Below are 15,000 nucleotides of genomic sequence, written 5' to 3'. Positions count from 1 at the left end.
GGTCACGACCATACTAGGCTCTTCCGTCCGAGCAATGCACCTAGCTCCAGATCCATATAAGTCCAGGAGTGGACAGTAAATACGTACACTAGCTTAATCCCTCCAAGAGACGCACATACCCTAGTATACCTACTGACATGGAAGCACCAAAGGAACAAGGAAAGAAAACTCCCAAACGTGCACAGCCATAGCTGATACGGGAAGTTCTGAGCAAGAGAAGTTTGTGTGGGAGCGAAAGTTACTGCACGTGTTTGCTACAGTATATTTGTGGCAATTTGTCTTCAGAGTGAAATAACCGTTCCACGTACTCAACAATGCTCATAGGTATATATATATATATATATATATATATATATATATATATATATATAAGCAGTGAATCTGTCAGTCATTCACATAGCGTCACTAGGACAAGCAAAGATTGGTTATTTCAGTTCAACTAGTTGGGGGAGTGAGTGTTGTAGCTTGCATTAGTATACACAGTATGTTGTGGGAAGGGATAAAACCAGTCAGCACAGCCAGTTCTTAGCTGTCTCCCAGAAAAACTGACTGACACAGGGTGACTGACTGATCAGTGATGTGAGGAGCAAGGAAATCCTTGTTGGGCTGTGTGCTGCTTATAGGTGCTGCTTTAGGTGTAGGGTGAACTGCTTAGTGTGTGTGCTGATTTCCCATGTATATTGTAAAAGTAAACACTCTATAAAAAAAACCCACTCCATGTGGCCCTGCTATTGATGTGAGGAGAGAGTGAGTGAGTGCATCATTAGTTGATCCTATATCACCCTGTATATCCTACAACGATTAGATCATTTCCACAATTCATCACACTATGAGAGTGAGCACCGCGAGACACTGCGGTAATGTATTGCATCCACGCATTCCAACCGAGCAAAGAGACACACACACACTGCCATTGTCTTACCTTTGTCAGAGATCTTGAACTCAAAGCTGTCACTGGCAGCGTCAGCCCCGTATTTCAGAACGTACTCGATCTGGTTCCGGTTGATGTCACCTGTAAGCATCGCAAAGACAAGAAGTGAATCACTTTGAATGACTAGACTGGTTGAGTGGCTGAGGATAGGCGCTATATAAGTATCGATATCAATCAATCAAAATAGGAATGGAAATGAAGCAAAGATACTGTTGTGTACAGCATTATCCAGGAAACCTCCACTTTCTCTGGAAAAAAAAAAAAAAATCTTATTGCTCTTCATGATTGTGAGAGAGTTTCGAGAAGCTGACTGCCTCCTTTCCCTTCCTCTCTTTGTGTGTGTGTGTGTGTGTGTGTGTGTGTGTGTGTGTGTGTGTGACTTGACTTGACTTCATTTATGACTGCCTCCTTTCCCTTCCTCTCTTTATGTGTGTGTGTGTGTGTGTGTGTGTGTGTGTGTGTGTGTGTGTGTGTGTGTGTGTGACTTGACTTGACTTCATTGACTGCCTCCTTTCCCTTCCTCTCTTTGTGTGTGTGTGTGTGTGTGTGTGTGTGTGTGTGTGTGTGTGTGTGTGTGTAACTTGACTTGACTTGACTTCATTTATGACTGCCTCCTTTCCCTTCCTCTCTTTATGTGTGTGTGTGTGTGTGTGTGTGTGTGTGTGTGTGTGTGTGTGACTTGACTTGACTTCATTTATGACTGCCTCCTTTCCCTTCCTCTCTTTATGTGTGTGTGTGTGTGTGTGTGTGTGTGTGTGTGTGTGATAACACACAAAGCTGGTCAAAAACTCGAACAATCTCATATTCACTAATAAACTAATTGGATAAATACCTGCTTCTCCATAAATCATTTGGGTCATAATTAATATTCCTATTCAAACTGAACAAGCGTTTCAAAAATTTCAGTCATAATTTTTCAAGCATAATTTCCACAACCCCTTATTTCTGCACCATACAACAAAATAGGAACAATCATAGACTGGTACATGTCAAGAAAGATATGTGCAGGTGAATCTTGATTTCTGATTAACTGAAGTAACGAAAACATAGCTTTTTGAGCCTCTTCGTAAATAATATTTTCTAGCGTTATAAAAAGTGCCGCTTTGTCGTTTTAGTTAAATTCGATACCAAGATATTTAAAAGAATCGACATCATCCAAACATGCAACACCAAACTTAAAAACAGGCTTTTACTTCTTTTGTTTTTTGTAGAACTGAATATCATCGCTTTAGTTTTCTTACCATTAACGTCTATTTTCCAATTTAAACAGCATTCATGAAAGACATTGAGGGATTGTTGCGATCCTTCTCACGTCTCAGAAAGTAAAATCATGTCATCGGCACACACACACACACACACACACACACAGAGAGAGAGAGAGAGAGAGGGGGGGGGAGGGAGGGAGGAGTATTTCAAGAGGGTAGTAGGATAAGCCTTATTACTTTTTTTTTTTTAAGTTTACACCCAACCCTCTACATACAAAATAAACTAATTCAGAGGACATGAATTATTCTACACACAAGGTGAGAGGCACGGAGAGAATGAGACAGACAGACAGACAGACAGAGAGACAGACAGACTGACAGACAGGAACTGAGAGAGAAGGGGGGAGAGACAGACAGACAGACAGACAGACAAAGACAAAGAGAATGAGAGAGACAGAGAGAGAGAGCTATCGCGCATGACTGGTTATGCGTAACAAGCAAATAATAAAAACATTTAATTTGGATAACCAGAATAATCTAGGGCAGCTAAAATATGGAGACGCGAACATCCCTTTTATCATTGTGTGTGTGTGTGTGTGTGTGTGTGTGTGTTCTCTCTTTCTCTCTCTCTTTCTCTTTCTCTTTCCCGACCAGCATTCCGTTCTATGTGGGGTATTTGCACAGATATAATCTGGGACTCCACGTTATTACTGGGAAGAAGAATCTTTTTGATATAAAAAAAGAAGAAAAAAAAGAAGTTCGATTTTGTGTCATAAGTGACGTACTTTTCGAATTACGTTATTGCCCAGGACCAAACAAATGACGAAAGCTGTTGCAAAACCAAAATGATAAACACTTGCTTCACACGTAGTGATTTGGTGCTGTTGTTCACGACTTTGGTGACTTTCACTTGCCCCAGATCCGAAGAAAATCCAGCTTTAAGATCTGCGGCTTCAATTGGACAAGTTTGTGACCCACATCAAACCAACTCCTGTGTGCCTGGAGCGTACTGCCGTTGGCAGGATCGTGACGCAGTTTGCGTGTGTGACCCGGTGGTTAGTCTGCCTCTTGCAGATCTGTCAGCATGTATTCGGATGGACAGAGTGAAAGGTGTGGGACTTTTGACAGAGACTCCATGCAATACTTCTCTCCAGTGCCAGAAAAATGTACCATTTTCGTCCTTATGTGTTGCAACAAATCCTGGCAACAATGTCACACGTGTCTGCCTCTGTAACAGACGCACACGCGTGTCCTTGGACAGAAGGGGGTGCCTTCCCGTTCTGTTGAGAGAGAACATGCCATGTGTGACGGACAGAGATTGCTCGGGTCCCCTTGCCTGCGTTCTGGTCAACCTGGATGAGTTCTCTTCCATGAAATTGTGCAGGCATGTCCCTAAAGAGATCGGACGTGAAATGCAAAACAGTAATGATTATGCAACTGATATGAGACATGTTAAAAAGCATCTGACAGCAGACAGTGGATCAGAATTGGTTGCTGAAAGATTAGAGAGGCAACATGTCGAAGGCGTGGCGCTAGAATCTGATTTTAAGAAGATGAGGAGAAAGTTAACGCCCTTTATCGCACTGAATAAAACTGAGGTTGTTCAAAAACCGAAAGTGCAAACAGAATACCTGACCACAAACGAATTGCACGTTGTTCCAACAAACATAACAAACAGAACTCAGCAACATCCAGTGAACGCCGTGCAAACTCTTGAAGAAGGCAGATTGAAGTGGCGGCAAGAGGAGACGTGGAATGAGACGAATCTCGTGGCACACCAAAGAGTGAAAAGGCAGGGAAACCAAACGGGCGGGGACGATACAGCTGCAGATGATACCAGCGGCAGGGAAAACCAGAACAAGAAGGAAGGTGGTGAAAAAGAGGACGATGACTCGTCACTGCTGATCATCATCGGCGGCGTGACGGCGACACTGACCATGTTGTTCATTGTGGTCGTCTGTCTGTGCTGCCGAAAGAAACGCATGCCGGCAGGTGATCCCAAAAAGGCAAAACAGAACGAGCCCCCTCCTCCTGTGGCCGACCCTCAAAGCACAATGACAGACACGGAGTCGGAGGTATCTCAAAGCGTTGCCGGTGTGCATGGAGACGAATCTGTCTCTGGAGGTGACGAACTAACCAAAGAAGTGTCGGATAACAACACCGTTGACTCCCTTGAATGCACTGGGGCCAAAGAAAACGTGGACGGGCTTCTTATCACCCATGAAATGGTGAAATAGTATCTGAAACTTGAGCATAAACGTTAGTGTATCCTGTGTCTCGCTATGTAGAAAGACAGAAAGCAAGTATGAAAGTAAAAGGAAGTAAACGGATTTTTTTTTTTTTTTAATCAACAGAAAACAAAAAGGTCAGAAAGAAAGAAATGAAAGACACAAATGAACGAGATTCAAATTATAGAATGTGTGTATTAAACAAAACAAAAAAGACACAATGTGGAGTTTAGGGGGGAACTGTAATAATTACATTCATATGACGTGACATTCCTTGAACTCCTCGAGGAGCATCTGACCGTGCCATATAATATACAGTAAGTACGTTTGCATAATTCTACAGCTTCAAGGCAGCTGATATTTTTCAGTTCGGAATCAATTCTGTTTGGATATTTATTACATAACACGTGTAATCAAGAAAACCTGTGTTTAAAGAAAAGGAAAGAAAAAAGCAGAAGCAAAAAAGCTATTAGAAGTATATAAAGCTAATAGATGTATATAACGTTCGTACACTTCATAAAAAAAAAAGCTAATGGCGAGCAACTATGGAGACAGAGAGAGAGCAAGAGAGAGAGAGATGAGGGCGGCCTGTTTGGCGCGTGTGATACAGGCGTGAGAACTGAGCATAAACACACACACACACACACACACACACACACACACACACACACACAACTCGGAGAAGAACACCTTAGATCTAAGTTAAGGACATCAAAATGTCCTTGTTCTTCAGTTTACGTCTATTTTGGCACACGGGTGCAACTCGAGTTTCTGTAATGACCGTTTCGGCTGGCCGCGCGCGCGCGCGCGTGTGTGTATGTGTGTGTGAGAGAGAGAGAAAGAGAGAGAGAGAGATTTCGTTGACCCTAAATTTGGCTTCTAAATGGGAAAGAAAAGACTTGTTTCCACATTCCATTTACAATGGCAAAGAACAAGGAGGGCACAAAAATGGTAAACAAGCAAAAATGTTTCTGCGTGTTTGTATGGTCATTTTACGATAACTTTTAATTTCTTTTTCGCAAAGCGTAAGCACTTTTACCTTACTTATTAACGCATTGATTAGCTGCAGTCATTTTTTTTTTTTTTTCATATTAAAATAGTGAATCTGCTTTGTATGGATATTACATGGATGCATACATGTGCCACAAGGAGCAGAATTACGTCATGTGATGTACAGTGGGAAATGAATTCTTTTGAACAGATCTCACTTAACAAAAGCATGTATTGAAAAAAAAATATATATGTATATACATATATCAAATTGCTAAAGCTTTTGAAAGGCTGATGTGTTTTAAACTACTTATGAAGGTCTTATGCTGTTTTGTCAGCAGAACAACATGCCCAGTGATTGTTATATTTCAGCTGTACAAAAACGGTGAAAGTTCGTATACCGCACATACAGTTTTAGGATGGATTGTACGAACTCCATCATATGTGTTATCTCTTCAATACTTGGCTGACATGAAAAAAAAAAAAAAAGAGAGAAAAAAGCTGTATACCGTATATTTCTTTGGCACCCTTTTACTTGAGTGACTCATTTTGAATATACATCGACAGATTTTATCTCAAATTTTTTCCTTTGTTTTGTTGCACGCGTGTACTTGTGTTCAGGTTTCTTCTTCGCATGTCATTATTTCCAATGATAATATGACACAGTTACCAATAAGTGATGGCCTAGAGGTAATGCGTCCGCCTAGGAAGCGAGAGAAACTGAGTGCGCTGGTTCGAATCACGTTCAGTTGCCTATATTTTCTCACCCTCCACTAGATCTTGAGTGGTGGTCTGGACGCTAGTCATTCGGATGAGACGATAAACCGAGGTCCCGTGTGCAGCGTGCATTTAGCGCACGTAAAAGAACCCACGGCAACAAAAAGGTTGTTTCTGGCCAAATTCTGCAGAAAAATCCACTTCGATAGGATTTTTTTTTCTTCTGGTGAAATGAATAACGTATCAGAAACCATCACAGAAGCTTTTATGGAGATGAAATTAATAAACAATGAAACCAGGAGATGAAATGATTAACAAATAGTATTGGATGGTAACTCTCTCTATTCACAGGGTACACAGCTTCAAGTCAATGCTGCTTACGCTACCTTTTTTTTTAGGAAGCGTCTGGTACGGTTTGTTCCAGTGTATCTTTTATGCACCTGTGTGCATAATGTACCAGTGTGCATTCCGAATCGGAAGCGTAAGCAGCATTGACTTGAAGTTAAGTTGTGTACCTTGTGAATGGAGAGAGTTACCACCCGTTACTGTTTCATGGAGATATGTTTAACTCACTCAGTACGGCCAGCCCTCTCTTCTCCTCTACACAGACCCCTCGGATGTCCAGTGGGTGTCTGAATGTCCCAACCTTTAGCTTCTGTCGTCAGAATTGTGGTATTTGTCAACATTCACCTCTTCAGTATAAGAGCCTTCCGCTTGCAATATTTTGATGGTGGTAATTATTGGGGTGAAACGCTGTTAACGTTCTTTCGCCGTTCGTATGGAGAGAGTTAACTTGACGGTTGGTGCACATGCCTGTCCGAAGGCGTAAATTAAGGACTCATCACTGATACAGAGGAATTACAGCTCCTACTCCTGTCTCCCATCTCTCTCGATCTCAAGACGAGCCACGCCTCAGACTCTTTAAATAAGTTAACGTGAGAACTCAGTGAGTCTAATGTTGTTGCTGTTTTTGTTGTTGTTGTTTTGTTTGTTTGTTTTTCCAGCCGACTCGACTAGTTTGGGCATATTTGCCGAACAGATCACCATAGAAATCCAAAGAAATTAGTGTTTTGTCAGTCAGCGACAATAGTATCAGCGGAGGTCTGCTAAACGTTGATTTGTCGTCGGTTCGCTGATTTGTCGCCGGCGACAATTCAGCGAAGACGACGATTCAGCGGATAACAGATTTCGACTCATTTCTGCGATACTATATCGTTTCCTTTCGTGTACACGACTCCCACAGATGGGGCGTTGTTGGTTATGACAGTTCCGTTTCTATACTTATTATCTTTTCCACGATGAATTCTCTCTCTCTCTCTCTCTCACTCTCTCTCTCAAATACACACACATACGCGCGCGCGCGCACACACACACACACAAACACACACACACACACACACACACACACACACACACACAAGCACCACAGATGGGGCGATGTTGGTTGTGACAGTTTCGTTTCTATACTTAATACCTTTCCCACGATAAACTAGCTCTCTCTCTCTCTCTCTCTCTCTCTCTCTCTCTCTCTCTCAAGCACACACACACATACACACACACACACACACACACACACACACACACACACACACACACACAGATGATCATGAATGAGCGCCAGTCGAGATTAACGTAGCACCGAAGAAAGAAAACACAATGATTTAGACATCTGCTTCACCAGGATCAAAACTATCGCTAGCGGTACTTCCCTACCCCCAACGTAATCAGAATCACTTTACCATTCTCGAAAACGACAACTGGTTGATCGATCTCTCTCTCTCTCTCTCTCTCTCTCTCTCTCTCTCTCTCCTGCACACACACACACACACACACACACACACACACACTTTAATAGATATACAGAGAGATAGAGAGCAAGAGAGAGACCGGTTTACGAGGCGTGTAGCATGTAAGTATTGTGCTTTTTTTTTTATTAAGAATAAAATTTTTAAAAGCCTGGTAAACATTACTTGTACCAACGCAAGATCAACAGCACTGTACCTGTTCTGCAAGGTTTCATATAAAAAACAACAACAACTGGAATATAGATATACAGTTGAAGAATATATAGCTAGGAAAAACTTTCTTTATAATGACTTTATCAGCAAATGGTCTCCATATAAATCCTTGTTTTTGAATACAAATTGACATAAGGAATATATAATATGTCTATACAGTTCTGATATTGTTATTACTATATTTTGTATCTTACTATGCAATTTATGGTATGGCCATATATGTGTTACATATTGTAAGGTTGACAACCTACAATTTTTTCGGATTCCTTAGACTGCACCCGGCGACCTTATATTTGATCTCAATTGATTGATCTTTGCCAGCATGTTCATGTGGTTGTGTTATTATTATTATTATTAGTAGTAGTAGTAGTACTTCTTTTTGTTTCTTTGTGTGTGTGTGTGTGTGAGTGTGTGTGTGTGTGTGTGTAGTTACTAGTGTATGTTTATGTGTGTTTAATAATGTAAAAATTGAATTAAAATGTTTGAAAAAATAAATAAAAATAAATAAACGATCACAGCGGATTAAAAAAAAACAAAACAAAACAAAACAAAACAACAAAAAAACAACAAAAACAACCCTGGTAGAATCCTAGGAATGAGCATCGTGTTTCACAGAAAACTTCGGAATTCAAGTATGCACCATGACCAATATGCAGAATAAGTTAACTCAGGTCCAAAATCCAAATCACAAATAACTCGGGTCCAAAAGCCAAAATCGCAAAATCCTTTGAATCAACTAGAAACAGGACAAGCGCTGAGCGTCGTGGGGGTGGTGGTGAAGGGGGTGGGGTGGAGGTGGCGGGTGTGGGTGGGGGGGAGAGAGAGATTAGATCCATATCAAACATAAAATGCATTCAGTAATATTCATAGATCCCATGATGACGTGGACCGACAATATGGAATCTGTGAAAGGTTCGAGTGGATGTCACAGTTCGCAACTGAAGAAGAAGAACAACAACAACAACAACAGCAACAAAAACTGGACTTGGCAAATCTGCCCCCAAACACTAAAATGATACAGGCGTGACAGCACCCACTATTACGAAAAAAAACCCCAACCCAATCCTTTTTACGACATATCACACTTTGATTCGTGTTGTTTTCAGTCCTGCCGACCTCAGGAACACTCTCAACGCTGCCTCGAACGTTCAACAAACCACTCCAACGCAACATAACTATATATTTGCAGTCCCCCCCCCCCCCCACACACACACACACCCCTGCCTTCCCCCTTCCACCGTCCCAATCCCTGGGTGATAAATTGTCTTTTCTCAGCAGTTGGCATTGTGAGTGTGTATAACTGCCAAACACAAGACAAGGAACGTCCCCGTATAGTTTTGATAGTGGAGGTGGTGGTGGTGGTGTTTTTTTCAATAAGAGTTCTTCGTGGCAAAATAAATGGTCGATTATTAAATGCTTCTACAAAATAAATTTACGTTCAGAATAAGTGGGTTGTTTCAACAGGATTTAATGTAGTTTTGTTTGTTGGTTGGTTGGTTGGTTGGTTGGGTTTTTTGTTTGTTTGTTTGTTTGTTTGGTTTGGGGGGGGGGGTTGTTTGTTTGTTTTTGTTTTTTTGTATTTCGTTTTATCACAACAGATTTCTCTGTGTGAAATTCGGGCTTCTCTCCCCAGGGAGAGCGCGTCGCTACACTACAGCGCCACCCTTTTTTTTTTTCTTTTTTCTTCCCCCCTGCGTGCAGTTTTCTTTGTTTTTTTTCTATCGAAGTGGATTTTCTCTTACGTGCGCTAAGTGCATGCTGCATACGGGACCTCGGTTTATCGTCTCATCCGAATGACTAGCGTCCAGACCACCACTCAAGGTTCTAGTGGAGGGGGAGAAAATATCGGCGACTGAGCCGTGATTCGAACCAGCGCGCTCAGATTCTCTCGCTTCCTAGGCGGACTCGTTACCTCTAGGCCATCACTCCACTCCACTGTTTAAGACACGTCATTTCATCTTCTTGTCCAAAATAGCAGTACCTTCGCTACCACTCAACGTCAACCAGCAGCTGTCTTGTAGTGACAGAAGCTAGTGTACAGGAATTGCAGCGTTGGCGGCACTTGCTAGTAGCAGTGATAGCTGAGGACCTGTGTCCATCCATACTACTGACCTAAGCTTGAAGTTGCTGAGGACGCATGCACGCACGTACGTGCGCTCGCGCGAACACACACACACACACACACACACGTACGCATGCACGCACCCACCCACCCATTGACACACAATCACTGCACCCATTGACACACAATCACGTACACATACACGCGCGCGCGCACGCAAGCACGGACACACGCACGTACGCACACACATACACACACACGCGCGCGCGCGCGCACACACACACACACACACACACACACATACACACAAACAAACAAACAAACAAACTGCACCAGAAAAGTCAACAACACGAAAACCGTCATAGAAGTCAATGTGCGTGTCATGACAGATGTGAAGACAATGTCTGAATGTCTGTCTATCTGTCTGTCTGTCTGTCTGTCTGTGAGTCTTGTCTGGAGTGGGCGCATGCGCACTCAGTTGCAGGCGCTCTCTGGCAGGCGAAAACAATGCAGAACTTTCATTGCTCGTCGGATTCGTCGCCAGAACAGAAGATGCTTCGACGGTTGAGCCCTTCTCCTCTCTGACTTCTGTCCTTTGTTGGGTTACCTTTCTTTTCTCTACTCTTCTTCCTCCCTCTCTCTCTCTCTCTCTCTCTCTCTCTCATCTGTTTCTGTTTTATCCTCTGTGTGCGCCGTGTGTGTATGTGTACGTGTGTGTGTGTGTGTGTGTGTGTGTGTGTGTGTGTGTGTGTGTTCGTTCGTTCTTTAGTTTAACGTCTTTTCACTGTAAGTGATATTAGACGAGGGAAGGAAAAAAATCGAGTGGGAGGAGGGGGAAGGGGGGGGGGATTACTGTGTACGCATACGAGTAAGTGTGTGTGTGTGTGTGTGTGTGTGTACGTGCGTGCGTGCGTGTGTGTGTGTGTGCGTGTGTGTGTGTGGGTACGTGTGTGTTCGTGTGCATGTGCGAATACAAGCACACGTGCGTTTCTCTGAATGTCTCTCTCTCTCTCTCTCTCTCTCTCTCTCTCTCTCATCTGTTTTTGTTTTATACTCTGTGTGCGCGTGTGTGTATGTGTACGTGTGTGTGCGTGTGTGTGTGTACGTGCGTGCATGTGTGTGTGTGTGTGTGTGTTCGTGTGCATGTGCGAATACAAGCGCACGTGCGTTTCTCTGAATGTCTCTCTCTCTCTCTCTCTCTCTGCAAACAAGTAAACATCTCCAGATCACAAAGGCTCTATACAATGAACATATCCAAACAATGGCCAGGTCCGTTCGCTTCCACGAACTCAAGGTAAATAAAGGTTACGTGAATGTAAACATAACAATATACAGACCAGAGGTGGGAAATCATCGGCAAACTCAGAAACATCTCTCTCTCTCTCTCTCTGTTTCATGCGAACGCTGTACACACATGCACACTCGAAAACGGACACACACACACACACACACACACACACACACACACACACACACACACAGGCTCACACGCACACTCACACACATGTCAGTGCTATTGTTAACCCCACCCTTACCACCAATAAAGATGCAAATACCAGTGCTGCCTGTTAAGCAAATCTCACAGTTGTCTCACCGAGCACGTGACGCTACAAAGCCTTCAGATTTTACACATTTAATATTAGCAGCAAACAGCTGTGACAAATCTACTACTTTTAGTCTTTTTGCAGAAGCATTATTCTTCTCGTTAGTTCACAAGAAATACACTGTGCACATCACAGACGAAACAGACCACTATCACTTCCGGAGAAAAGACGTTTGACTGAAGAAGGAACACGGCTCAGTGATTGGTCCACCTTTTCCAAGTGATTATTCCACCCACTGATATAAAACAATTGAAGTAATGACACAAAAAAGACTACTGATCCTGTTTCAAGTCTTTTTGATCACTCCACTTTGAAGCGGGTCTCGAAGACTGCAGCTATTCACGCAACAAAACCAAGTACAGGAAGTGAAACAAATCCTTTGACATGTTTGTCATTCTGATAACAAATGCTAATGAGTATTAGATTAAAATTGGATGTCCTTGCAGTAGAGAAATAATTTATCATACATGCTTGGTGTTTGTGTTTGATATTCAAAGTTGTTTGTGTTTGATATTTAAAAGTTCAATGCTTCGTTTAGATCTTGTTCCATGTCATCCACTCCAACCACCTACATTCTTATACATTTTTATATCTTGATTGCGAATATCGATTTTGATAGTGAGGACGACTCTGAGAGAGGGAGAGAGAAAAGCTGAAATGAAGCGTGGTGTAGAAAGAGAAATACTATAAGTAACTGATCTACCACGTAGCGTCGCCAACCTAACCCTGACACCCATTTTTCGCTGATTCCACACTCTGAGAAGGAACTGAAAGCGATCACACACACTAAAACAGACCCCACAAAGCGAAAGAATACACATTTGACAGTGTTCCTGTCTTTCTTCATTTCATATGTCAAATCTTTTACTCTCTGTCTGTCTCTGTCTGTCCGTCTGTCTCTCTCTGTCTATTTGAATTACAGGCATACTTCCAAGATATTAACGACGCAAGAGATTGGGAGAGAGAAAAAAATTGAAGGGGGAAACTTTCTGTGCCACCTGCTGAATAAATCACTTAGCTTTCAAACATCCCTTTTCTTAATTTTTAAACCTTCCTGCTGTTGGTGAGATTCATCTACTAAAGACACTCACAACAACACCAACAACAAAAGTTGACACAACTACTGACTGCCAGCGTCAGTATCAAAATCATTATCACCTGTGAAGACACAATAGCGTCTGCAGGTGTCACCACCGTTTTGCAGGATAGCGGCCAACGAAGAAGAAGAGACTTGTGGCGGTGCTGGAGATAAAGCAGAAAATCCATTCTCTTTTTATCAGTGCTAGCAAGGTCAGGTAGATAAGTTGTACACTCAACGCGGCGTATGCACCTGCTTTTCTTGGGAGGGGTGGTTATAGACATCAGCAGCAATGTTTCATGTATGGAAGATCTCTGGGAGGTTTTTTGGTGAAGGAATAGCTGTGGCTGAGTTGGCTGAGTTGATCTGTTGTGGAACTTTTAACACAGAAGAACAAGTGATGAAGCAACCACAATAGTGAGAGAGGGAGCAAGGAATAGAGACAGACAGACACAGGCAGACAAGCAAACAGAGACAAACAGGCAGACAGACAGACAGGCAAACACAGAGACAGACAGACAGGCAAACAGAGAGAGAAGGGGACAGACAGACAGAGGCAGACAGACAGACAAACAGTCAAACAGACAGGCAGGTAAAGAGACACACAGAGAGCGAGAGAGAAAGAAAGCGAGCGAAAGAGAGACAGAGAAAGAAGCAGACAGGCTGCCTGACAAAAAAAAAGAAAGGTAAAAAAAACCAAGAGAAAAGTGAATTTAAAAGGGAAGAACAAAAACAGGCAGCAGAACCAGGGAAAACTAAACGTGTCCAGCTCGTTCACCCTGTAAGAGAAAAAACAAACAAAAATCCCCCCAAAAAAACAAGACAAAACCCGGAAGCACTGACTGACCGCCCCTACAAGCGGCACGACAGAACATCGCTGAACACCACCAGTCTGTACTGAGAGGAGACAAAGTACTAGATACTCCTCTCCTATTGTTTTCAACACGTTGAACCACCAGCCACAGCTGCAGGCCGCGGAGTATCGCATCGCATCGTATCGTATCGTATCGTATCGTATCGCATCGTATCGTATCGTGTCGTGTCGTGTCGTGTCGTGTCGTGTCGTGTCGCATCGCATCGCATCGCATCGCATCGCATCGCATCGTATCGTATCGCATCGCATCGCATCGCATCGCATCGTATCGCATCGCATCGTATCGCATCGCATCGTATCGTATCAGTGCAAAACCTCGCACCTGTGAAGCCCACAATGACTGCAGGTGCCTTTCGACTGGCAGTTTGGCGATGGACGGGAAAAAACAAAAAACCAAAAAAACCCACCAACAACCAGTGACTGGAGGCGGTACAGAAGATAAACCAGAAGATACTCTTTCTCTTCTCACAACAAGATATCTAAAGGCCACAGGGTGCAAAGTTGACAGGGCGTGTGTGTGTGCACTGCTGTTGTTGTTGCTCGGAGTGGAATGATAGCAGTGTAGGGTCTGACCTTTTGGAAGTTTGTTTCCAAAACCAGTGACGACAGTGGGAAGGGTTTTTGACAGCACAGGGGTGGGGGCAAAATTTAGTACGTGCAGGAGAGGGGTGTGTGTGTGTGTGGGGGGGGGGGGGGGGGGGGATCGGGGGAGGGGGGGGTATGACGGAGGCAGGGATAGGGTCAAGAGGGTTTGAGGGGGGAGGGAGGAGGAGGACAAAGAGAATTCCATCTTATCCATTGCGTCATTGGTTCTGTTTTCTCACCCGTTCCCTGTTACTGCACGTGCACTGTCAGTCCACGTTAATTAATGCCAAGACAGCAGTGGTCCTGTACGAGATGGCCCTTTAAGGGAAGCTACAGCAGCAGACAAATCTAATTCGATCCAGTCTTCACCTGTAAGCAAAACAGACAAGATTCCCGCCAAGACAGCAAACTGGCCGACAGATGCGCCCCTTAGCGGGCACGACAGCTCGTAACCGACAGTTCTGTTGAGAACCAAGTTATACTCCTTCGTTGTTTCAACAACGTTGAACCCAGTTCACGCAGCGGAGACGCATCGTGTATGTATGTACGAGATGGCACGTTGTTCGTGTCAGCTTCGTAGCGACGTGTCGTTTTCTATACCATCATCGATGTTCACATCGTGAATCGCACTGTGATAGTATCGCGAGGACAGCATGGTCGTACCAGATCGCCCTTTCGGACAGCGTCATCCATGCTCATACGATCGTT

The 15,000-nt window shown here is 43.3% G+C and overlaps 1 protein-coding gene across 1 annotated transcript in view; it reads right to left on the bottom strand.

Annotated features, from left to right (window-relative positions):
• LOC143283963 (extracellular matrix protein 3-like) overlaps positions 1-15,000 on the bottom strand; it is a 290,875-nt gene that overhangs the window by 131,455 nt on the left and 144,420 nt on the right. The window contains 1 exon segment of the mRNA XM_076590437.1: positions 923-1,012. Coding sequence (XP_076446552.1) covers positions 923-1,012 — 90 coding nt within the window.

The sequence above is a fragment of the Babylonia areolata genome, chromosome 7, assembly GCF_041734735.1.
Source record: "Babylonia areolata isolate BAREFJ2019XMU chromosome 7, ASM4173473v1, whole genome shotgun sequence".
Classification (NCBI taxonomy): Eukaryota; Metazoa; Mollusca; class Gastropoda; order Neogastropoda; family Buccinidae; genus Babylonia; species Babylonia areolata.
Note: the sequence above shows the minus strand (reverse complement) of the source record. Positions and strands in the feature narration are given on the sequence as shown.